General features: G+C 42.2%; 1 protein-coding gene across 4 annotated transcripts in view; it reads right to left on the bottom strand.

Annotated features, from left to right (window-relative positions):
- KANK1 (KN motif and ankyrin repeat domains 1) overlaps positions 1-27,516 on the bottom strand; it is a 139,389-nt gene that overhangs the window by 37,684 nt on the left and 74,189 nt on the right. For 3 of the 4 annotated variants that reach the window (XM_069961891.1, XM_069961894.1, XM_069961892.1), the window contains one exon: positions 23,157-23,261. In XM_069961891.1, coding sequence (XP_069817992.1) covers positions 23,157-23,193 — 37 coding nt within the window. In that variant the 5' untranslated portion in view covers positions 23,194-23,261. Of the gene's footprint in view, positions 1-23,156; positions 23,262-25,892; positions 25,918-27,516 lie in introns of those variants that run through there. The other variant, XM_069961893.1, reaches the window with a different exon arrangement.

Here is a 27,516-nt window from a genome sequence, read left to right as displayed (position 1 = left end):
TTATTTCCTACTATGCAGATTTTGGCAGTGCAATAAGTATTTTGTTTGGTCTGCAAATTGTAAATGATGCAGTACCCAATGAACCAGTACTAAAGAATCTCAAATCAAATTATATTAGTCCCTATGCATTACACAGCAGCTTCTTGCTCCCCCTACTGCATGTCACCTGTTACTGCACCTAAGGGTGCATTTCCATAGCGAGCACAGGCTGAAATAACACCCACCACCACCACAAAAAAAGTTTTCTGGTACTTTATTTGAAGTTGGGTGATTTGTATGGAAAAAATGGGGAACAAGCTGCTGAAAAAAAACAACACACAGTCTCTGCTGCAATTTCACAAAACTGCCCTGAAAAAAAAACGCATTTAATTTTTCCCCATTGCCTCTCAGCTTACTTTTGGCCGCAGCAGTTTTGATCCAATAATACATCATATGTCAATTTTGGCATTTTTAGTGGTGTTGTGTCAGAATTAGAGATTAGCAAATTTACAGTAATAAAAGTTAAGTGCTTTTTCTCTCAAATCCCCTCATCAGAACCCATAAGTCGTTACCCATAAGTCCATTCTTGTCAGTGGCTGATGTGTTCGTGGCCATGTAATAGACATATACTAGCATGTCTAGTCAGTCATTTATTATATAAATATAAAATACCATAAAGATAGTAATAAGTAAATCCAATAACAGTCCCCTAGCAGTGGTGTCTCCTAACCAGCTTCAGATGCGGGCAGGTATTGTGACACATCCTGGGAGACCTAGAGGACTGTATGTTATGCTAGTGGGCCAGTCTGACTCTGGGCCAGGAAAGTAAAGATGGTGTAATTTAGCCTCCATACTACCATAATACAGGACCTTGTTTGTACTCAGTGTCTAGTCCTGGAAGATCTTGGCAAGCCTGACCTACAACTAACCCAACTCTGCTAGACTAAATGAATAATGATATAGCAATGATGCCATTTTCCATTAACTGATATCCTGTACAAGACCTACTGAATGTGGAGGGCAGAGAGTCAGATTGTTTTCATATTTTAAAATATAGCTGCTTAGTTGTCGTGATGCCAAAGAAAGAAAAATCATAAAACTTTATTGTACCAAAAACAACTTACCTCACTTCCTTGCAATCTTACGTACGCTGCCTATTGTCAGGTGTAAATCTGTCTCTGGTAACAGCTAGATGGGAACAAGTTACAGGAAGTACTGGTACTGGTGGTGGGGTTAAGCATGTAATCTGTGCAGGAGAGGGGGAGAGAACCTGGGCTGTGTCTGCAACCTGTAATCTGAGCCTGTCTAATATTATCTACATTGTTCCTCAAAAGGTAAATCAAAGACTTCCCTATGATCTCTGATCACCCTTAAATTGAATGTACCATCAGGCCTGGGCTGAAGCACTGGCGGCGGACCGACCCACCCCCAGTGGAAGGAAACCCCCGACCCTCTATGACACGGCTCCATTAGAATCAATGGAGCCATATCATAGAGGGACGGGGGGTTTCCTCCCATTGGGGCTGAGTCAGCCCGCCTCTAGTGCTTCAGCCCGGGCCTGAGGGTACTTTCACTTTAAGGGTGCCTTCACACCTACCGGATCCGCAGCAGGTCTCACTTCTGCGGATTCGTAGCGAGAACCACTGCGGATCCGGTACCATTCACCCCTATGATAGCACATACTCGCAGCGGGATTGACAACCCGCTGTGAATTTAACCCCCTTTAACCCCCCCTGTCCGCAGCCCTGCCGCCGCTTCCCCCATCCCCGGCCGCATCAGCCCATCCCCGGCGCATTCCCCCATCCCCGGCCGCATCCTGCAGCCTGCCGCCGCCCGCATCCCTCCATCCCCGGCCGCATCCCACATCCCTGCATCCCCCCCATCCCCGGCCGCATCCTGAAGCCCGCCGCCGAGAGCATACAGTACCTGCTCGGCTGCAGTGAGGCTCCCGGCTCTGGTCCCACTCATCTGAGCGGGACTGGAGCCGGCAGCCTCACTGCAGCCGCGCCGCCGAGCAGGTACTGTATGCTCTCGGCGGCAGGCTGCAGGATCCGGCCGGGGATGGGGGGGATGCGGGCTGCTGGATGCGGCCGGGGATGGGGATGTCAATCCCGCTGCGAGTATGTGCTATCATAGGGGTGAATTGATACTGGATCCGCAGCTGATCTCGCTGCGAATCCGCAGAAGTGAGATCTGCTGCGGATCCGGTAGGTGTGAAGGCACCCTAAAAGCTTAGGGACGCCGTCCCTTTAGCAAATACCAGTGTAGTACTGCTGTATGTCCACCAGGGTGCTGTGGTATAATCTTTCCAGCCTCCTCCCTTAAAGAATCTGTTACTACATTTATTGCTGAAAACCAGGAAGCTCACCTAACCACCTTTCCTGTAGCACCCCCCAACACCTGTTCATGAGATTGGGCTCAATATGCAAATGAATTGCTGGCTAGCCATCTGGACATGGCAGCCAATGATTCACTGTAGTCACGGTTAAGACGCAGCTTGTGATGCTGACCATTCAGGCTCACAGTCTGCTTTCCTGACAGCACAGTTCAGCTTCAGCATTGCCACAAACCAGGAGACTCACCTAACTACCACTGCGACACAAACTCTTTAGGCTGGGTTTCCACATATGCTTTTGGAATGCTATAATCCCAACAACATCTATCGCATATGGAAACACAGCATGAAGCTTCTCGGCATAATCTGCAGCTACTGTAAGTGCTTAAAGTGTACACGTCATTTTTAAAAACCTTTGACAGGTCATAGAGACATGTCAAAGTTTTGATCAGTTGGGGTCTGAGTGTTCACACCCGTACCAATCTGGAAAACTAGTGGAGGAGACGGGCTGCAGTTCGGTCCACTCCCACTCTGTTAGAAAAAAAAAAGAAAAAGAAAAGTCAGGAGTCCCCCCATCACTACAGGTGTAAACACTCAGATTTGGACCAATCAAAACTTTTTACATGTCTTTATGACATGCAAAAAGTTTTTACAAACAGGTACACTTTAAAGAGGTTATCCAGCACTACAAAAACATGGCCACTTTCCCCCTACTGTTGTCTCCAGTTTGGGTGGGGTTTTGAAACTCAGTTCCATTGAAGTAAATGAACCTTAATTGGAAACCGCACCTGAACTGGAGGCAACAGTAGGGGGAAAAGTGGCCATGTTTTTGTAGCGCTGGATAACCCCTTTAAGCTAGTCTGCCTCTGCTCTTTCTTTCTGCTCATTTAGCACCTTGCAGACATTGTTCATCAGTAACCGCCCCCCCCCCCCCCCACCACCACCACATCTTGTACTGTAAATCATTAGCCTAGTGCAGAGAGCAGTATGTAACTTTGATTGGCCAGAGAAGTAGAAGAAATCTATGTAGGTACTACTGGCAAACAGCTCTGGTCCTGCCCCCTGAAACTGAATGACAGAGTTGTGCACCAAGGAGGAGATTCTGGTGAACCGAATAACAGCAGTGAGACCACCAAAACCACTCTGAAGGGTTAACATAACCAAACCAGGCAGATCTCACAGGTACAGGCTTTTGTAGTCGGGTGCCTACAGCAATTTTTGAATGCATGGAGGTGGATATTGACGCTGACTGTTTCCGTGTGGAGACTAGATGTCGAGACCACTTATTTAGGGCACAGTAACTACATAATTGTTGTCATACAAAAAAAAAAAGGACATGGCTAGGTGCCCCCCTTGCATCCATGTGAGGTAACAAAAGAGGCCATGGGCTACATACACCAGCCAGTGATAGACTGCTCTACATAGCTTTCAGCCAGCAGAGCCCACTTGGCAGGGACTTGTGAGGTTCTGTATAGTAACAGGTAAGTCATATGGTCTCTATGGGATGACACAGTGTCTATCTTCAGCTGGATAACATATTACTATAGCAGTCTGTGTGCACTGTGTGACACATCAGTAGAAAGGTCTAATTAAGTGCACCTCCCTATATATAAGTATAGTATAACCATTCCTCAAACTGGTGGTTTGATGTGCGTCTGATATCAGACAGACAAGGAAAGAACAAGTAAATACACAAGTCCCACTGAGGCTCCAAACTAGATCTGTGACTTGTTTGCTTTACATAGAAAACACAACACCTATGCACAGAATACATTTTTCCACCCTAATGCTCCACCTTTATCATCGCTTGTCACAAACAGAAAAGAAATACACAAGCTAAAATGCTAATACAATCATATGTTAGAACTGAAAACACTTGCTTCAGCCAAAAGATTACACCAACACTAAAGCCTGTAGGGCACTGAAGCACCCCCACTGCTTTCATGTAGATGTTAGCCTGTAGCCAAATGACTGTGACCTCTGGGCTTCAACCATGGTCAACATCCATGTAAAGAAGAGACGTATAGATTGCCATCAGTGCTAGCTATAACACCCTTAGTATCAACCACCTCCTTCACACTCCTGCCACTTCTACCCTGGAGGACGCCTCAGTTTGCTAGGCATTGCCCAATAGAGTGGTATTTATTCATTAACATATAATGGAATAGTTAAAAGCTGCTGGGGTTTCTCATCCTCTGTTATGATTGCAAACAATCTGCCTAGACATTGCCACGTGTTGTGTATCTAGTAGTGAAGTACAAAGTACAATAACCATACAGTTCAGGATTGATGGTATGCAACACATCCTGAAAACTGACAACGTGAGACATAACTAAGATCCATTCATAGCATTGGTGTCCTCCAAACAAGACCAGAGCTGTCATGCTTTGGGAGACACCTGAGGTCTTTAAAGAGCCTTAAAATAGACAGAACTGTACATTCTTCGAGTGAATGATAAGGCATTGGACATGTTATAAACCCACAGTTTTTCATGTTTTTTTACTGATCAGAAAATGTAGATTACATCTCAGAAACCATGATTACATTTACTTGGCCGTAGACCTGAGATTCTAACTACAGTAGTAACCAAGCATGTTAAAGCTAGCTGCCAGCCCTCACCTTCCCCCAAACATGACTCAATGAACAATTGTCCGATTCAGGCAACCCCTGTCCATTCTCATGATGGTCATAGTAGAATCCACAGCTCCGGATCTACCAATTTACCAGCTGCAAAGGGCAGTTTCAAAACCAGAGGCAACCATGTACTTAAAAGGGTTATCCACCTAAATGCTCCCAAACCTAGCTGCTATTACTCACTAAGTCCCCCTGAGTATATTGAGCCATCTCCTGTCTTTCTAGCTGCTGCTGTTCCTGAGTTACAAGTTTTTATAAAAGCCAATCGATATTCAAGATGGCGCCGGCCAGGAAACTACATTTCCCATCATACATGTCCCTGATTTGTCCGTTAGCATACTTCCCCCTTAGCTTTCTTTCCTGCCCACTGCTGTCAGTACTATTGCACAGTAAAAACAGAGCTTGTTTTTCACTGATTTTACATCACATCACCCCAATATGTATTCCATACTAGCTGATGATGTAACAGAGCTGACATGCGCTTGGTGTAGCAGAGCTGACGGGCATCTGTTTACCTGGGGGTGGAAGGTATAGTGCAGGTTTAGATCTCTGCTTGCTGACTGTGAATGAAAACATTCTGGTTCTATCCAGACTCTAAGAATATCCATAACACTTACAATATACAGAACTGTGACAAAGAAAGGTAAATATGCCTGTATTAACTGACAGAAAGCAGAGATAGAATTGTAACTTTGAACTAGGCTCATGGACACATGGAAGTCTACGGAAGCAGCACTTTCACTAGCAGTGAACAGGTGCATGGAGATAATGCAGGCGATGTCTTCTGGGGGGCGGGTTACTAAGTCAGTAGACAATTAACCCATCCCCCAGAGAGATCACATGTCCTGTGTCTACAAAAGGAGTAGGGAAGAGAGATAAGGGTGTTGTCATAAATGACACAGAGAAGATTTTAGATGTCCAGAGAGGAAGTATGAGAAGTAAGAAAAACAGGGAAACGGTACAAGATAGGTTATACATGCATATTAGATGTAGGATGGTATTGGGAAGAGGGATCATTTAGAATATTGTTTATGTTATCAGAATAACCCCTTTAAATTGGTACTCCAGAGGGGGGATGTAAATTTCTAAATTACTTCTATTTAAAAATCTCAAGTCTTCCAGCACTTAGCTGCTGTATGTTCTGCAGGAAGTGCTGTATTCTTTCCAGTCTGACGCACTGCACTCTGTTGCCACCTCTGTCCATGACGAGAACTGTCTAGAGCAGTACCATATCCCAATAGAAAAACCTCTCCTTCTCTGGACAGTTCCTATCACGCACAGGGGTGGCAGCAAAAAGCACTGTGTCAGACTGAAAAGAATACAGCACTTTCTGCAGGACATACAGCAGCTAATAAGTACTAACCCCAATTGATTAAAAACATTTTTTTCCCTAAAGTACCACTTTAAGCACATGGTTGCCTCTGGTGTGGAAACTTCTCTTTGCAGCTGGTAAATGGGTGAATCCTGAGCTGTGGATTCTACTATGACAATCATGAGAATGGACAGGGGATGCCTAAATCGGACAATTGTTCATGTGTTGAATCTTTCATCAGTCATGTTGGGGGGGGGGGGGGGTGCAGGGCTAGCTTTAGGATGCCCTCACACACACTTTGTCTGGAGCCAGGAAAAACACCAATGCAGTGCATGGCACTTTTTTCATGTGCATGATTCTTTTTTTGTGGGCGAGGTGTTTTTGCGTGCTGAACTTTTCCCCCTCTGGCATCACATGATCTAGCTGTTGGACCACAAAAAAAGACAAATACGCTGGGAGAGGAGGAGGAGGGGGATGCCATACACACAGCAACTAGACAACCAGAACAATCCCACTGACGTCTATGAGAGAAAAAAAAACACCACAGTTTAAAAAAAAAAAAAAAAAAAACGCGACACCCTAAGCGTAGTGCGCTCTGGAAAAAACTACCAAAGCGCCTCACAAGCACCAGAAGGCAGAGGAGGACAGTCTTAAAGGGGTACTCGGGCGCTGATAAAAAAAAAAAAAAAAAACAACCCAAAAACAATCAAAAACATAGTTTTCCCACTTACCATCCCTCCAGAGTCTGTCTCCGTTTAAATTTCCTGCTGTTTGCAGGTGGAGTCTTCATTTTTTCTTCACTTCCTGGTTTGGGCTTTTCCATGATGCACTTTGTCTCCTCTGATGTCTAGCTGACTCTGTAAAACTGTTAGATGGTTTACATCTTGCTCAGCCAATCAGAGCTGAGCAACATAAGTCATCTGACAAAGAGAGGCTGGCCTAACAGGGCTTAGACCCGCCTCCCTCTTGAAGATGTCATTGTCACAAAATGGCTGCCACAGAGCAGCTTGGGGTCAACAGTCATTAGGTAAGAATGAGTTTACTTCACTTCCTTGTGGGGGATTGAGGGCGGGAAAGATAGGTGATTGAAGCATATTACAAAAGTTATATAAAACTTTGTAATGTGTTTCAATTACTGGGAAAAAGTACCCCTTTAACATGCTTGGTATCTGTAACCTTCTGACACCAGTTGTTTTGAAAGAAAAAAAAAATCACCGGAGTGCCCCTTTAAACTGTATCTATTTACAGTACTCACAAACAATAAAACCACACCATTTTTCACTTCTTTCAAGTGACATACAAACTGGAAAGCACAATGTCCTGGGTCATTTTACACTGAAGCACTGTTCATCATTATGTCCATCTGTTTATTATTATGTAGTGCAAGACCAACCATTGGATGGTGAATAACACTACTATCAAGACCAAGTATGCCATGCACAACAACATTGTAGAGAGCTAGTGGAAGGCTGCACACTATTATATCATACAGAGAGAGAAAGAGCTGACAATCTGTATGAGGCGTCTTGTCAGGTGTAGAGAGGGATGCCTTTCTGTCAGACCAGGAGTCGATTGGCAGGTTTCAACAGATACTTTAGAAAGATTTATCAGTGTAAGTGTACAAAGCAAATGAGGTCAAATGTGACTTACAATCAGATCTCGCCAGGTGTTTGGGGGAGAATTCAGCATACTTAAGAGGTTTTCTAGGCTAAAATGACTGATTGGCTATCCTCAGGATAGGCCATCATTTGCAGAATAGTAGAATACTGGCCCCCCTACCAACCAGCAGTACAGATCTATGCAGTATATGAGGTCGGAAGCACTGGCTCCATTCCCTGTTTAGTGGATGTACTTGGGAGATGAGCTCCAGTAACTAGGCATGGCATCTATGTAGTAAATAGAATCTTTCCTAAAGTACCGTGTGAAAGACACTGCCAATGAGCTATTGATGGCCTATGCTTACGATTAGAAAAACAAAGCAGCTTTCATTCAAAAAAGGCGCCAATCTGGTCTTCAGTTTGTGTGTGGTATTACGTACGGCTCTGTTTGAAGTGAAGGAAGCTAAGTTGTAATACCAAACACAGCCTGAAAAGAAGGGTGGTGCAGTTTCTGAAATAAAGCAGACTTTGTTTTTATAATCATGCAAAGTCCCTTTAAGTTAATGGTGAAAATCCAGTATAAACATGCAGTGTATGTGACACAACATTTCATATGCTGTGTCTGCAGATTGTGTTTGCTGATACTGAAGTACACTTTTTTTCCCCCTTCTATTTACAGTTAAATATAACCTTGTGAGCTTTGTTGGCTCTAAGAAACCGAACTGAAAGATTAACCCAAAGAAAAAAAAATATTCGAGCCACAGGAATGTAAAGTATGTATTTAAGCAATGGTTACTTTTTATGACAGTGGATGGTTTATCCTTTGGGTGGGGATTTCTTCAGTATAGTGATAAAATTCATTTATATTAACTAAAGGCAATATATGCAACATGCTAATATATACTTTTTACAAGTTCAGTGCTGATCTCAAGGTTTTTGGGCATGCTCAGTGACCTTTCAAGACTTAAATCCACAGGGAGGGAAAGGCTGGGCTGTTAACTTCATCAGTTGAAATCAGAAATCTCTGTACACTTCTTTCGCCTTTCCTGTAACAATGTACAGATCACTCTCCAACAGCTTCTTCTACAGACAGAACAGGAAGCCTCTGCTTAGAGGCAAGAATGAGGACTGTAATACTTGAGTATTTTATAATGTATATAGTAGATACAAAACTGAGAAAAATCATCGACATGTTATATTTCACATAAAAACTTGATTTAAACTATAGTTCATTTTCTGATGACCCATTCCCTCTAAAAATAACTTTTGCTTAGGCTGCAAGTTTCCCCACATGTCATCTCATTCCTCTGTTTCAATCAAGCCCTACCTCTATGGAATGCTTCAGTTGAGGACCATTGCATAACAGGATCAGGTTAAAAGATGCAGCTATAGTTTATGCACAGAGTACCAATCTGGTTACTACTTCCATATGCCAAACTTTCTGCAGTATAATAGAATTTGGAGTACACATCTTGTCCCAGCAGAACAACAATGAACCTGTGGCCTCTGATGTGAGGCACAAAGGTTGTTATATTAGCAGGAAAGTGGATAAAACATACAGGAAAAAAGGCAGTACTATAAGACAAGCTCTCCAGGACGAACACAACTTTTCAAAAGGCAAACTATCAGCAGGTTAGAAAAATTTAACCTGCTGATAGTTCCCTACTGCGCACAGGGTGCTGAGGAGGAAGGTAAGTCTCTTACCTTCCTCCTCAGTGCTGTTTCCATGAAGTTTCCTCAAGAGCTCCAATCCGCCCCCAGCTGGCCCACCGCTTCTAGTGATTATCATTGTTGCGGACTTGCCAGATCGGTGCTCTGGGGGCCGTAGTCCCATCCCCAGTGCTCCAAACAGTCTAACTAGACTATTTAGAGAAGTGAAGTAGCCTCTCTTCTCCCGGTGGATAATACAAGCTATTATACAGCCTTTTGCTACAGAAATTTTAAGCTGGTCCACTGGATCTCAAAGAGAAACTTAGCTCTGATGTGTTCTTGTTTTTTTTTTAAAGGAGAAGTCTGTCAAAATGTTTTATTAAAGTATTGTATTGCCCCCCAAAAATTATACAAATTACCAATATACACTTATTATGGGAAAAGCACATAAAGTGCTTTTTTCCCTGCACTTACTACTGCATCAAGGCTTCACTTCCTGGATAAAATGGTGATGTCACAACCCGACTCCCAGAGCTGTGCGGACTGTGGCTGCTGGAGAGGGTGATGGCAGAGGGATGCTCAGTGTCCCTCCAGTGCCCTGTGTCCCTCAGTGTCCCCCTGCCATCATCCTCTCCAGCAGCCACAGCCTGCACAGCTCTGGGAGTCAGGTCTTGACATCATTTTATCTAGGAAGTGAAGCCTTGATGGAGTAGTAAGTGCAGAGAAAAAAGCACTTTAAGCATTTCCTATAATAAGTGTATATTGGTGATTTGTATAACTTTTGTGGGGCAATATAATACTTAAATAAAAATTTTTGTTGGACTTCTCCTTTAAGTATTTAGATTTAATTTCCTAGTGTTTACTTTCTCAAGCATTAGCAACAGTTGGGTGTATTCTGGACCCACAACAACACTGTCAAAATGGTAGGGTGTATATTGGAACCTATAAAATACTAATCCCGTCTAACAAGTTTTCATTGCTTCTGTAGCTGCAGATGGCAAAAGCACTCTCTATATGTTAATTAGATTTCAGATCGGTAAATCCAGGTTTCATTTTTGTGGGAAAATAACTTACAAGAAAAGCAGTGTTTTATCCTGCTCTGCTGAACAGAGTACATATGCGAGCCTCAGAAACAGATTTACTGCAGAGTTGTTTAATTTAACAAAACTCCTGCTTTTCTCTAAAGAATCCCTCCCTTTTAAAGTTTAGTTGTTTACTTGTAAGAATTAGAAAAAAACTAAATTAAACAAAGAGTATTCTTTTCTTTGCAATGACACCGCCTGGACTGACAGTATTAGAGCCCGATTCAGACAGGACTCTTGTTGTTTACAAGCAGGTACCCAGGAATACAGGTCAGACGCTAAAAAAAGCCTAACATGGCACGAATTTAAAAAAAAGAAATAATTTTAACTGTAATTCCATATCGGGAGCTACATTATACGGTGTAAGTTGGCCTTGAGTTACAGCGTTCAGACATTACACTCACTTGTATACATTTTTGTTATTGGAAATTCCTCTTTTATTAGCAGGACTGATGGGCCAATAGAAGAGAACACTAGCAGGGGAATCAGATTTCAGCTTTAGCCCCGTAGATCTGTCAGTGGAATGTAGGCTGCCAATCCTGTCTATGGCATGGCAAACACAGGCTTATGTAAAGCAGTGTGGGCCTACAGGGAAGTTCCCCGCTTCTTCACGGATGTATAATGGGACAGCTCCCATTCAAACACACAACAAAATAAAAACAATAAATAAATACATACATACTCTGAGAATAAATACAGATACCTGGATTAACAAAACTGCATAGAAAGTTGTGGCCTTTACCACCTGGCAACAAAATCAAGGCAATGCAGCAAGATATGTGTGATACAAATATAGGACGCTTTTCCACTTCTTTCCAGAATTCTTTGACTTCATCGTTTTAAAAACACAAGCTGCAAGACTGCATAGGCCCGTACAATAGACGCATGTGGGACTGTATACTGGCTCTGATACAAGACTCCCAATCCACATACAAAGCTTTCTTAGGAGCCATAAATAGCAAGAATAGTAATCTCTAACAAACATAAAAAGTCTACACCAGAACCCCATACATGCACATCAGAATTTCAGCATGGCTTGTAAACACATTTATAGCAGGTGTCAAGCTGTATGACCTCATCTGTAGAAGAAACACTGACGGTATCCATATTATATGCATATATGTCGCTGATCCAGGAAAGTATTCATATCACCATGTTTGGAATCGGACAGGATTTCTTATCATTACTAATAGACAATCTGCTAGTACCTAAACAAGGTTTGTCACTGCGTTTCATAGCATAGACAACCAAATAACCTACTAAGCAGCTATACATAACCTGGGCAACTTTAAGAAGAAAAGAAAATCCACATGCTTACATATAATACAAGACAGTCGCCTATGAAAAACTTATACTTTGACTAAAGCTGTCAATTCACAGCACAAGCCTATACTAGAACTATAACCCCAATAACAGAAAGTGAATTTGCTGAATGTTAAAGGTCATCTATGTGTAGAATAGACAAGCATGGCGTTCTGAGACTTTGGCGCTAAAATAAGCAATGCAAATACGGAAGGAACACAGCAACACACAGATCATAAATCTCACTCATCCCTGTTGTTCAATTCAGAGACAAGACAGGATGGCCAGATTTAGTGAATACTTACTCAATAAAGCATCTATCCTGTGGACAGTGATCTTCAATCATATCTAGAGCATTCAGGTTCCAGATAGAATTATGCGAATTACAAGACGGACTCCATCATGTACTCATTCATTTTCTTTCTTGTTGAGCCAAGCTGAAAGCTTCTTCAAAGCATTTAAAGTATTTCTAAGCTTAGCCTCCCTCTGCAGACTGGAGCCATCCTATTTTGAAGAGCGTTGTGCTAGACTGTCTTATTCCTCTAAAATAAACTCTTTACAACCTGGCACACACCCCTACGTCTTTTCTCTTAAGTCCTTGCTTGTTGAAAGCTGTGAAATCACATGCACATTCAAGGAACTGTTTCACAAGGCAAACTACAGGTAGAGCGCTAACCGCACTCCTAAGCGGCATGTAGCGTCCTGGCAGAAAAGGCTCCTCTTGCTTTGCAGTAATAATAATGTTGTCAAAGGCTGCGTGTTATAACAGAGACGGCTGAGCCGGTTGAGAAAGGCAAGTCCTGACACTGACAGAAGTGTGCCTGGTCTCTTCCCTACCAACTTGTTGTCTGGGAGGAATCAACAGTCCCTCTAAAATGGAAAAATCCATCTGCAATGAAAAATATGTAACTTGTAGAGCATGCTATTCAGGAAGCTGGGAAAGCTGGGTAACAACCCATATGTGAACACAGTTGGCTTCCTCCCGATTTGTGTGTGTGTGTGTATGTGTATTTATATATATTATATATATATATATATATATATATATATATATATATATATATATATATATGCATTAGTAACTGCTCATTTTTTGAGTAAAGAATACAAATACTTTAAGCTTAAAAGGGGAAACCTTAAAGTCATGGCACGTCAGTAGATTGTCACCACTTGATGACAGGTGGAAGTCTGAACTCTGGAACCCCCATGGAAGGTGACAGTACTCAGACACCTTCACAGTTTCTAACCATGCAGTGGTGTCGGACCACCTGCAGTGAGGGAAAGAATCTAAGAAACAAAAGTTACATCCACAAATATGCTAGGAGCCAAGGGTTGTTGGCACACCATTATTTACATTATCATACTGCCTCTGTATCATTCTGTCCTTTCAGCAGTGGACAGAGGTCAGTATGGCTACTCTGGCTAGTATACTCCATACAAAGCAAGCACTATGCACTCTTTGTTTTAACTATAAGCTCTGTCTAGAAGGAGCAAAGCATGGAAAACAGCACAACACTCAGCAGACTTCTTTGTGAATTGTAGGAGGAGTGAAGTAGCTGCGTGCTGTGCCACTGACAGGCTTGGGTAAATAGTCTTGTCAATTGGTTTTAGCCATGAGTGTTAGGAGGGTAAACAGTTTTGCTGAGACATGTTTAAGTCTTCCCACACACACACGTAAATAGCATGGGACTTGGGAGACATAATGCATTCCATTTACTGAAGACTCCTACAAATACAAGTATCCTGTCCCATCAACTCACAAAGGAAAACTGCGGCTCCTGACTGGGGGCTTTTTGTAGGGACTGTCGGCCAAGAGAACACCAATGTACAACAGTAAATCATATAGTATTTATACACATGTACTACAGTAAGGGTTTAGTAGCTTTGTAAATACTTCCCTTGTACTAGCACAGAATTAAAGTCCATGATCATATGGCAGATTCGGGGGAACAATTCCTGTGACTATATCAGTCATTTCAGAAGTACTGTATACACTATAATATGCTGTTCCCCGCAAAAACATCTGCTAAACTAGTAACTACAGCTCTGGGCCCAGCCGCTGTTTTCAGCCTCCCCAGACCCCAAGCAATGCATGCAAGTTATGCTGAAGGTCTGATAGAGGCGGCTGTAAACGCCTGACATATGGTACAAATGTTAGCCGGGGCCGAGCCCCTTGCACTGGTGGTTCTCATGCCTGCCTGTATGGTGGTTCTCATGTCCTGTTACATAAGCTGTAAAAAAGGTGAACATGTGGTTTACAGTTTGGTGAATATGTTTTAACAACGACACATGTACCACATTAATGATTGACTTCTCCCAGTATTAGACACGTGTTCCCATAACTCATAATTTCAGTTCATATAGGTTATCAATAATGTTATCCATAAGAGGAACTCTGGCCATGAAAAACTTTTCACATACTGCTGCGCTACTGAAGAACATAATAAAGAGATGCTAACCTCACCCTGCTCCCTAGGTATTCTCCTGTGGCGTGTTCGGGACCCCTGCTGAACACTCCCCCCGGCCCAATCTTCGACATGGATATGCCTCAAAGGTAACAGCCCTGACTAGGATGGAACAGTGCCATGGCCAGCAATTGGCTGATTGGGAGACAAATTCGTCACAGAAGTGACGGTAAGAATGTTCAGCGGGGGACCCAAATACCATGCAGGAGATAACCGGGGGAGTGTGGTAAGGTAAGAATCGCATCTTTATTATTTTCTATATAAGGCTAAGTTTACACTGCGTTTTTGCTGTCCATTTAAACATATCTGGTTTATGGGAAATAAAAAAACAATGGTAAAAACGTATGTAGTTGTATGCATCCATCAGGATCCATTTTCCATTGACTTACATTATGAAAAAAAGCTGTATTAGTTAAAGGGGCAGTGCGGCGGTAAAGATTTATTCACAAAATAACACACATTACAAAGTTATACAACTTTGTAATGTGTGTTATGTTGTGACTGGCTCCCTTCCCTGTGTTTCCCCCCACCCATGCTAGACCTGGAAGTGCTGGTGCATTATACTTACCGCATTCGTGTCGACCCCGTCCGCCATCTTGTGACAATGACGTTGTCTTTGGGAGGCCGGCCAAACTGCTCCATCCGTCCCTCATGCCAGCCCCCCTATGCCGCGTCATCAGCTGCTCAGCCGCGATTGGCTGAGCACAGTTATATAAAAAGTTTTCCATGTCCATAGTACCCCTTTAAGAGCACTGGTGGTAATCAACCCAGGTCAGCAACCAATGTTTAAACAAAGGAATACATAAATTGACTCCAGTGGTATACAAGTGGATGAGATTTTACAAACCTCAATCATATGCTGCAAAACTTCTGTATACAGACATTGACCTGTGGTGTAGGTTTTAGCACTGCAGCATATCAGTATGTGGTATGGATTACCACTGCAGATTTGTCTGCTTTCAAATGTAGCAGGATTAAAACATATGGTAATTCCACATGTAAATTTGCCATGTGGGGGCCTAACATTTAAGTGAAGCGCAAAAGACTGTGATTAAATTTGAATATTGTTTCTATTACAGTATACAGTGGTATCTCGGTTCTCGAACTTAATTGGTTCAGGAAGGCAGTCTGAGAACCGAGCAGTCTATTCCAATAGGAAATAATGTAAATGTGTTTAATTAGTTTCAGCACCCACCAATAATTACCTGCAGTACCCATATATTACATTGTATAGTGCCCAGTGTAATCACTACAGTACATTACAGCAATATACTGTACAGGACATTATACACAAGAAACATTCAACAAAACCAGCAATTATAGTACAGTAGTCACTAACTCTTCACTCGTACTGTATAGTGCACCCACACCCCACCACTGTAACAGATGGGAGATGTGGTGCACTGACTATACTACTACTGTACTATATATGCACTCCAGCAGTCTTATACTGTACTGTACTGTATGTAAAGTCTCACTAGTGCTAAACTCACCAGGTAAAACCCACCATCCATGCTCGCAAAAACGTTCAGATACCAAGCAGTTTTTGAATTCTGAAAGTTTGATTGCTGCGGTATTACTGTACTTCAAGACTGGGTGCCTGAAAAGTGTTTAAGAACCGGGCAAGAGTTTGAGAAGCAAAGCAATAATTGTTTGAGTCCCAAGCTGTTTGAGAACCGGGGAGAGAGCTAGCTTGATATGAGATGTTTTACTCTGGTTTGTCCAGGTCCTAATGCTGTCATACAATACTGAGAGGAGGGAGAAAGGAGAATCAGCGATAGGTGGAGGACATCTGTTTTGCTGTTATGCTACCGGTTTCTATAGCATTGTTAATAACGCATGTAAATTAAAGCAGTCATGTGTAGGTGAGCAGACACATTGACAAATTTTAAGACATCAGTGACATGTCTAGCTCAAAAGAAGATGAATCCGCATATAAGTATCAATGAAATATGACAAAGTAGTAATAAAATACACTTGAAAGGTCTGTTTGCTATTTATATATTTTATTTGATCGGTCTGGGTCTTAGTGCTCAGACCTGTACCGATTGGGAAAATGAGCAGTCCGCTCCTCTCTCTGTGTCAGTAAAAAGGGTCGGGCTCTATGGACTTCCATTATGAGCCTGATTCTTTTTTTTCTAACACAGAGCAAGAGCAGACCGTGTGGCATCACATGCTCTCCCGCTTGTTCTCCAAATCCAGAAATTGATTGTGACATTAATTCACAAGCGCTTTTCTTAAAGTGAATCTGTACCCACTCGTCTATTATCACAAAGGTCCATGCGCGAGTAACCAGTGTAGTACAGAAGAGATCGGGCCAGGGTCAGAGAATAACCAAGAGGTGTTGCAGGCCTAAGGCACAAACTCTCTAGGCCCCGCCTCATTGACATCGCTGCTACACAATGAAGATTATTTTTCACCTTAAAGACGGCACCAGTGGTTTGGAGGTGTAGGGCAGTTGGAACACATTCACTTTAAAGCGACTCTGTACCCACAATGTAACCCCCCTAAACCACTTGTACCTTTGGATAGCTGCTTTTAATCCAAGATCTGTCCTGGGGTCCAGTCGGCAGGTGATGCAGTTATTGTCCTAAAAAACTACTTTTAAACTGGCAGCACTGTGCCCTATGGGAGTATCTGTGCCCTAACTTTGCACCAACCCTTCGTCCCTCCTCCCCACCCTCTTCATCATTAGGAATGCCACTAGAACATTTTCTCCATGCTGAACATTTGCACAGGTGTCTTAACGATCCAGCCCATGTGCCGGGCTGACACAGCTGACGAGATGATGAGAAGGGCGGGGAGGAGGGACAAAGAGGTTGTGCCAGCCTAATGCATACACAATCTAGGCCACTCCCATAGGACACGGGGCTTCCAGTTTAAAAGTTGGATTAAGAGCAGCTATCTGAAGGTACAAGCGGTTTTGGGGGGGGGGGGGGGGGGTTGGTCAGATTGTGGGTACAAAGTCGCTTTAAAGCAGTAACTCTGCCTTGAAGGGTATTCCCATCTAAAATAACCATTAAAGTGTCACTGTCGTTATAACTTTCAAAACCTAAATCATCAGTGGATGTGATATAAAGCAAGTTTGCAATTCACTTTCATTGTTTGTTTGTTTTTTAAGTTATGGAAAACAGGCACTTCCTGAGTTCTTAGTCACAAGACACAAGACTTAAAAGCTGCCTTCAGGAGACTGGACCTGGGATTTCTGGTAAGTATAGCTTTGGTTTAAAGCATGATAAAAATAAACAAATAAATAAAATAAAATAAAAATAATTAACGTGAATTGCAAACTTGCTTTACATCTGCTGTTGAATTGGATTTAGAAAGTTATAACAGTGGAACTTTAAAAATGTGCAGGGCTCCTCAAGATCATACATACATTTAGCAAACTTTTTATTTTAATTTTTATATATTTCTGAAAATTCTCAATACAACACAGTATTTAACCCCCCCCCCCCCTTTGCACTATATGGTAAATGATGAGTGAGGAGTTGGTGCATTACTGTACTATAATTGATTGTTTTGTTGAACATTTCTTGGTTAAAATGTAGTGTACAGTTGCTGTAGTGATTACACTGGGCACTTTAGAATGAGTATTGAATTTAAAGGGACTGTCACCTCCAAAACACCTGCTAAACTAAAGTTACCAGTAGATTATACATCCGTAGAGTATACAACACTGATTCTATATCAGCAATTTTTATCATTCTATGTTTTTCCATTCCTTTGCTATAAGCCACAAATGAAGGAGGCCAAGAAGTCCTCTCCATTATATTCTTAAGCTAAGTAGTCCTCTCTATGCATCAACATGCCCAGTTTACAGGCTTACAGCAGTGAAATACAAATGAGTAGAAAGCAACAAATTACCGATTTGGTATCAGCATCCTTTATTCTAAGTACATATGACTTTAGTTTAGGATTTTGAGGAGGGTGGGTTGGAGGTGACAGAGTCCCTTTAATTATTGGTGGGTGCGGGAACCTATTAAAAACACACTTACATTATTTCCTATGGGAAAACAATGGTTAGTTTTCATACTGCCCTGCTGAACCAATTAAAGGGAATCTGTCAGCTCCTGGTCCCTACCTAAAGTTCTGACAGTGTGCTGTAGCGGGCAGCCCCTAGTGAGCATGGTGCCTTTTTGGTAATTTTCCGTGCAGCGGATTATGTACAATCTTATGTCTCCTACTGTACTAAAGAGTCACAGAGCAGTTGTGCGTGCCAGACTTTGGCATGCATCCTCCTCCCTCTTCATGAACAATCAATGCTGCCCGTCCTCCTGCTCACTCAGCTGTGAGACTGCAGATCAGACACACTCAGGTATAATTGAATCTCTTCTACCTTATGTACTGGAGCTGTGGTCTAGGGGTAACTCACCTGTCTAGAGACCTGACGGCAGTTCATTTTCTGGTTCAAATCCCCTGATGGAAATTAAATAGATGTCTTTTTTTTCTTTCTCATTATTGTATAATTTTTTAAGGCTATGTTCACACACAGTATTTTTGATCAGTATTTTGGTCAGTATTTTGCAACCAAAACCAGGAGTGGATTGAAAAGACAGAAAAGCTATGTTCACACACTGTTGAAATTGAGTGGATGGCTGCTATTTGATAGCAAATAATTACAGTTATTTTAAAACAACGTCCAATATTTGCCATTAAATAACGGCCATCCGCTCAATTTCAACAGTGTGAGAACATAGCCTGTGTTCTCAATCCACTCCTAGTTTTGGTTGCAAAATACTGACCAAATTAATAAGCAAAAATACTGTGTGTGAACATAGCCTTAAAAATGATACAATAATGAGAAAAAAAGACCTCTATTTAATTTCCACAGGAAATTCGAACCAGAGAATGAGCTGCTGGCAGGTCTCTACACAGGTGAGATATTCCTAGACCACAGCTCCAACACATTAGGGAGAAGAGATTCAATTATACCTGAGTATAACTGATTGAGCCGGAGGCCGGGCAGCATTGATTATTCATGAAGAGAGAGAAGGGTGCATGTCAAGTGTGGCACAAACAACTGCTCTGTGACATATGTGTACATAATCCACCGCACAGAAAATTACCAAAAAGGCACCATGCTCACTAGAGGCTGCTAGCTACAGCACACTGTCAGCACCTTAGGTAGGGCCCAGGAGCTGACAGATTCCCTTTAAAGGGCAACTATCAGCAGGTTAAACAAATCTATCCTGCTGATAGCCCGCTATTGCACAGGAGACAACGAGAAGGAAGGTATGTTTCTTACCTTCCTCCTCGGCTCCGTTCGGTGCAGTTAGTCTTGTTCCTAACAGTCCAGTAAGACTGTAAGAAATGCTGGGGGGTTGCAGTTAGGAGCACTGCCCGCCACCATAGCCCGATCCAACCCCAGCCGGCCCCTTTCTAATGATAATGAATGGAGCGAGCTGCTGGGAGTGGGCTGGATCGGCGTTAAGAACCGTGTAGTACTCTTAACGATCTTACCGGACTGTGGAGCACACGACTAACTGCACTGAAACGCTGCTGATGAGGAAGGTAAGAGACACACCTTCCTCCTCAGAGTCTCCTGTACAAAGGGGACATATCAGCAGGTCAGATTTATCTAAACTTCTGATCGTTCCCCTTAAGTTCAAGAACAGAGGTACCACAGTGCGTGTGTGTGTTTGTTTATGTATGTATGTATGTATGTATGTATGTTATAGTGATGTCACAATATCAGAATTGAGTTCAATACCAACTTTTTTTTTTTCAATGCTCGGTACCAATTCGATACAGAATAAAATTATATTTAAACCCCCCCCCACAAAAATAGAAATGCCTCTCCCCCACCCCGACTGTCGGGTCAGTACGAACCAATTTAAGTTCCTTTAAATTTTATTACTTTAAAAATAAAGTTTCCATTATTTAAAATAAATGTGCTTAAAAATTGCCCTATTCTTACCCCTAACACTTTGATCTGTAGTTTTATTCAGTACCACGTTTTTATATGGCACTGAACTTGGTGTTTTTTTGTGCTTGCTCTGTTTACCGTGTGTGATCAGGAAGGTGATAATTTTATAGCAAGGACAATAACACTTCAGCTATCTGGGGATAATGGGGGTTGTAGTCATGTAACACACAAATCAGCTATCAGGGGGATGATGGGGATTGTAGTCGTGTAATACACTTCAGCTATCAGGGGATGATGGAGGTTGTAGTCATGTAACACTTCAGCTATTGGGATGATGAGGGGTGTAGTTGTACTTTTCCTGCTTTCAGGGCATGGTGCGGCAGGGTAATCTACAGGTTACAGCCCCCCCCCTCCCCCGTCAGAGCAAGGTCGACCTCCTGTTCATCCCCCACTGATGTCTGCCCCGGGAGTTATCTGAGGGCCCCAGCCTGCCGCTTCTCCTCATAGTCCTGCCGCCCCCGCCTCACAGTACAGCCAGATGTAGTGGCCGCATCTCCTCCTCACCTTCCCACCTCCAGCCTTCTCCTCCGTCCTCCTCTCCCGAACCTCCCGCTCTCCCTCTTCAGCCACGAATACCTCCATGCAGCTCCGGCTCTTCTACATAAATCATTTCTCTGATAACAGAGTCTGGGTGAGCCAGACCTTATTATCAGAGAGACACCGACCCCTGCTGCATATGGAGCGTCTCAGAAGAGGGGCAATGCCTCTGTCAGTGTGACAGCGGCATCTACACAGTTAGATAGCCAGCACAAGCAATTGCTATGTGCCGGCTATTCGAAATTGGCGCCGCCGGAACGGAGGGAGGGAGGGAGAGCAGAGAAGGTGAAAGGTGGGGGCAGGGGGAGGCACACATAGAACACAGTCAGCGCTCAGCTAGCCGCCTGCTGTGTTCTTTGCACTATACTTTATGTTTAGATGCACAATTAGGCAGCTTAACAAAGTATCGAATACCAGAAAATACTGGTATCGAACAGTTTTCTTGCCCGGAATATCGATAGTAGTGCAGATATTTCGGTGCATTGTGCATCCCTAGTGTGTATATATTTATTACACACTTACAGTGGGGAGAATAAGTATTTGATACACTGTTGATTTTCAAGTTTTCCTACCTACAAAGAATGGAGTGGTCTGAAAATTTTTATCCTAGGTACAACATTAGCTGTGAGAATTCCAGAAAATCACTTTGTATGATTTTTAAATAATTAATTTGCATTTTATTGCAAAATATTTCATCATCTACCAATCAGCAAGAATTCAGGTTCTCTCATATCTGTTAGTTTTTCTTTAGGAAGCTCCTCCTACTCTGCACTCTATACCTTTATTAACAACACCTGTTAAACTTGTTACCTGTATACAAAAAAAAAAACGCCACTTCAATCTCTCCACCAAAAAGAGCACACCAAAGACAAAAATGGTAGACCTGCAAAAGGCTGGGATAGGCTACATTACAAAAGGAAAGCAGCTTGACGAGAAGACAACTTTCCCCAATTTCACCTCAGATATTTTTTCCCTGTTTCACTGTATATTTAATGGAAGATCAAGAGTGTAATAACAAAGTACAATTGGTCCTGCAAAAAATAAGGCCTTATCTAACTTTGTAAATGGAAAAATAAAAGGGTTATTGCTCTTAAATACCCTTTTAAGAGCCATAACTCTTATTTTTCATTTACAAAACTAGATGAGGGAGAAAACAAAAGATCAAAAACAAAAATTAGATGCATTGGTAAGAGGATAAAGAACATTTTGGTGCTACAGATTTAAAATACCATAGCACGTGGTTTTAGATATACTGTGTATAGATTATGTAAAACTTCATACAGCCCCTCAGTTACCTGAATTTTGGATTAAAGTGGTGCGTGTAGGAGAAAAACATACAGGGGAACAATTTCTTTATTAAAAACAAAATCCCACTGAAAACATGCAAATGCTTGCTGTGTGAGTTGAATGTGCGGTTCTGACTTGTTGAAAACTTTTCATATGTAGGCTGCACATCGCACCATGTAACAGGGGATGTGCAGCTAAAAAGGGATGTATAAATGATTCCGGCAATAAGAGCCATGTAATTGTCCTATAGTTAACTAAGCACCACTTTAAAGCGACTCTGTACCCACAATCTGACCCCCCCAAACTGCTTGTACCGTTGGATAGCTGCTATTAATCAAATATCTTCTACTGGGGTCCGTTCCGCAGGTGATGCAGCTATTGTCCTAAAAAACAACTTTTAAACTTGCAGCTTTGTGTCAAATTGGCGTGGCCTAGAGTACCCATGCCCTAGGATTGTGACATCCCACTGTCCCTCCTCCCAGCCTTCTTCACCATTAGGAATGCCCCTAGAACAATTTCTCCTATTCATCACCTTTCAGAACACTTCACACGTGCTGGATCGTTAAAGCACCTGTGAAGTGTTCAGACAGGTGATGAATAGGAATCCTGCCCGGGGGCATTCCTAGTGTTAAGGAGGGATGGAGGGGCATTCTAGGTCACACACACTCTAGGCCACGAAAATTTGACACAGGGCTGCAAATTTAAACATTGTCTTTTAGGACAATAACTGCATCACTGCCGAACACACCCCAGGAAAGATCTTGGATTAAAAGAAGGTTTGGGGGGGGGGGGGGGGGCAGATTGTGGGTACAGAGTTGCTTCAATTGATCAGAATTCATATTGGGTAGCAGTCTGGTCATGTAATACCACCCTAAGACTAATGGCTCTATGTGATGTCAATTGTAGGGGGGAACAGTTTACTGAAAGTTGTGACTTTTCGTGCATTAAATTAAATTGGGATATTATAGGTCTAACAATAGGCTTCATTTTCCAAAGGGAAAAAAGGCAAATGGATGAAAATCAAACAAAGAAAAATATTACAGTACCATAAAGATTTCCATTGACATTGTCTGTATTCTCCATGTCAGACTTCACTGCCCGGCCACCCAGCAAGAAAGCTGCTATTCATTCAGTCCAATTGCACAAGCAACCTGGAAAAAAGAAGACAGTCTGTTAGCTGGCAAAAAATTCAATCAAAATGAAAATCAAAAATAAATAAAAAAAAGTATACTGTGTGGTATAGGTGTTTTTTACCATGTAACCCTTTGGTCACTAAGTAAAAGAGATACTCTTAGTGCATACATAGGGGGCTCCACTAGTGTAAGAGAAATAAAACTTACATGCCGCCATTTTACTTTGATAGAATAGAGAGCATCTCATCAGAGTGATTAACAGTAGGTGTATCGTACATTTTATACTCTTGAAAACTATAAAACATATACGCTAAACAGATAATGCTGTATGTCATACGGCAGAATAAATTTCCCACTGGCTTACATTATTTTAGGAGTATAAAAAAAATAAAAGTGCCCTGCAATATATACACCTGTATACAATATCATAGTCAACTTTTTTATATAGCAAAATTAAAATGAAATAAAACCAATGAAACAAGATGCAGTGTGATCCCTGCCTTACTTATTTTCACAATTAGGGACTTGTTCACACTAGCAACACATTTTAGGGAACATTTATGTGGACCTTTTTTTTTTTTTTTTTTTTTCAGGAAGAAAAACATGCAGCTGAAAACACCCTCCATGTGAATGTTCCCTAAAATAGATAAACAGCATCCGCTGTCACCTATTTTACATTATTGGTAAAAAATATATATATATATATATATATATATATATATATACATATAATAATCAGGATTTATCATTTTACTGGGCAAACTGGCATTAAAGGGGTTATCCAGCACTACAAAAACATGGCCACTTTCCCCCTACTGTTGTCTCCAGTTTGGGTGGGGGTTTGAAACTCAGTTCCATTGAAGTAAATGGAGATTATTTGCAAACCGCACCTGAACTGGAGACAACAGTAGGGGGGAAAGTGGCCACGTTTTTGTAGCGCTGGATAGCCCTTTTAAATGCAATGCTGCGGAGGGACAACCATACATGTCAGAGCCTAGAATGATGGAACATTTGAATCCTAGTTTCTGTACACTAAAGTGGAGTCCCTCAAGGATTTTAATGCCCAGTCACAGTCTTACTACTTATGCCCGTGCCATTCTTGCAGATGGTTTGGAGGGAACACATGGGTTATTTCTGTATGCTCTTGCTTGTCTCTCGTATAGTAGTCTTTTTGTTGTACAGTGACACCAAGTGGATTGTTAAATAATGAAAGATTTTTAGGATTTACGAGGAAGTGAAGGTGCAGACTAGTGAACCATCTAACATCTGTAATCTATAATAATGTCACTGAAACACAACCACAAGAGCCATCTGACTTTCCTCACTCCAGTCATATTTTCCACTTTCTACCCTTAACATGGTTTTTCATTAAGTATCAAACTACTCTAACACTTCCATTACCAGTGAGAAAACTGTTGTACTATATCCAGAGGATATGACCTACAGTACTTCATGACTACTTCTACAACTTACTATATCCCTGCTTATTTGAGCAAATGTAACTTACTGTCCTAAAGTCATATGTCATTTAGGTCTTGAGACTATGGACAATCCCATAAAAAGGTACCATATCCATATACACTATTAGAGGAAATTCAGCCGAACCTATTAGGCTAGGCCAGCTATCCCAGCTGTATGGTGGTGCTATTATTCTCCCTTGACAGAAAGATGACAGTGGATGGAAGAAGCAGGCATGCTGGGTCATACCGTTCCCCATAAAGAGCTGAAGGGACTTTGCAGTCCACCGCCAGAGGGTTGTTGGTAATGGTGTATATTCCGAGCAGAGACTGGTTACAAGTGGTGGCCACAAGAGTCTGTTCTGGGTCCTATTCTTTTTAATATGTTAGTGACATAGGAGAAGGTTTGGTAGGTAAAGTGCAATAGAGCGGATATTCCTGGAGGTGTCTAATGTGGAAAATGATTTGGCGATAGCTAAGAGATTGGGGGTAACACACACTACCACACAATCCTTTATCCTGCTTGGGGGGAGGGGGGGTCTCGGTAGTGACAGGTATTTAGCCAGCAGCTATTAAAGGTGTATGGGCACCTCTAGCAGAGCTGTCTTTTGGTCTAGTAATATTGCTAAGGATATAGCAATCCTCATAGAGTTAATAAAGGCTTCATACTGAACACAAAACAAGTTTACACTCTCTCTATAAATCAAGTACCTGAACCAGACTCATGGTGCGTTTACACAGAGATTTATCTGACAGATCTTTGAAGACATAACCAGGAACAGACTATAAACAGGGATCAGGTCAGACTGGGATCTATCCTCTTTTCAAATCCATTCCTGGCTTTGGCTTCCAGAATCTGTCAGATAAATCTTTCTGTGTAAACGCACCCTTAGTTTACTCTGCAGTCACAGTGGAAAATTTCATATGGAAGTACATATTTGAGACACGGTGCCCCAAAGCTGAAGTACACCCACCTCTACTAGGAAACCCAACAAAATGAAAGGTCATGTGAAAAAAAGGCTGTGTTAGTATTAAAGTGACATTCAGATTCATCAGGAACCCGGTCTGCAGACACCCATTCAATGCCAGAAAGAATGTGTACTTGGTCTGGCTGCTAGCAGGATTCCTATAGAGGGGCGGATTCTGGTATATACACCCTCCCAAGCTCTGTCATTACACGCTAGTGTCATACCTGCATGCTAATACTGCCTCCAGGCTAATGCACAGCAAGCACCAACTGGCTGGATACTACCTGCAAAGGTTTTCTACAGTTATTATAGGTAGAAGTGCACAGGAAACCATAGCATAATGTGGCACGAGCACTTGTGCTGTAGTTACAATACAGATAGCAATCAACATCGATTAGCCATAACATTAAAAACAACTAGCTTACATTGTGTAGGTGCCCCTACCTGTTAAATACTTATTAAGCTAACATAGCTATGTTCATGCAGCCCTGCTCATATGATTATCAAACCGTGTTATACACTCTAAGAACTTGAGCCACTACCGCTAAAAACATTTACATACACAGTCTAAAATGGGCAGATACTGCCAGGAAAAAGGAAATCATAAGTTATAAACCATTGTTTTAGTTTAATAAACATTAAGGGTACAAACACACAGCAGCTTTCTTCCTGCAAATTTGTAGCAAAATCCATTGCGGTTCCGTTGCCTGTAGTTTCTATGAGAATCCATACTTGCATAAGGAGACTGCCCCGTTAACCCCCCGCCAGCCAGCCAGAGCATACTGTACCTGCTCCATCTTGCCTCGGGGGCTGCCGGCTAAACGTCCCGCTCAGCCAACCAGTGCGCTGCCAGACACCAGGAGCCATGTGTGTTTGTGCCTAAAGGGCACATTTATCAATATGCGTTTTTTGTTTTCTTCTACAAACCACTAATTTAAAACTTTGCCAGTTTCCTGCTGCTGAAATTATTAATTTGCAGCTTTTTTCCAAGTTTGCGCTAGGTGCAGAGTCTGACAAATGTGCCCCTAAACACCCTATTACACGGGCCGATCTGGAGGAGCAAGCAAGTGCTGACCTGTCAGATCAGCGCTTGCTGATGGCGCCATTACACATAATGAAAACAAGTAGGCGGGGAGCTGAGGGAGGGGCTCCCCAGAGGATTGCCTGGGGAGCTCATAGGAGATAGCGGCGGCCTGCTGCCACCGCTCATATTACACAGAGCAACTGCTACCGTTTCTATCATTCTAGCTTTTTCCCCACATTTTGAAAGTCAAGGATCAGCCGACGTCATGCATGTTGGCTGACTTTTAACAGTAGCTATTACACCAAATGATTAGCGGCCAAATACGGACAATAATTGCTTGGTGTAATAGGGCCTTTAGACTGCAAAGAGGCAAACGGTTGATAAATGCAACATACAAGCTGGATAATGATTAGAACCAGAGGTACACTTTAGGGCAGTATATCCTGAAAAGTCACTTAAAATAAGAAGTAGGTGTCATGATTACGAGCTTATTTATTATCTGGTTATGGCTTTGTTTGTTAAATTTTAAAGCAAAGCTTGGAGCAATGAAAGTGGTTATACCAACATTTCAGGTAAAAGGAAAAAATAATCACATGTTACTGCTAAGAGCATTGAAGGCAGTGATGTGCTAAATCATAGGTTCACATGCTGCGGGAGCCCTCCCTGCATTCCAGATTACAGTCACGCATGGCTCACCTATCCAAAGGTCACATGAATGTACATCCTGAACCAGATCATGGCAGGCAAATCTACAAGGTGGCTTCTCAAACATTTAAGGGTGCAGTCAAATAAAGCACAGTAAATTTAAAAGGCTCTGCACTTTT

The sequence above is a fragment of the Dendropsophus ebraccatus genome, chromosome 3, assembly GCF_027789765.1.
Source record: "Dendropsophus ebraccatus isolate aDenEbr1 chromosome 3, aDenEbr1.pat, whole genome shotgun sequence".
NCBI classification, from domain to species: Eukaryota; Metazoa; Chordata; class Amphibia; order Anura; family Hylidae; genus Dendropsophus; species Dendropsophus ebraccatus.
Note: the sequence above shows the minus strand (reverse complement) of the source record. Positions and strands in the feature narration are given on the sequence as shown.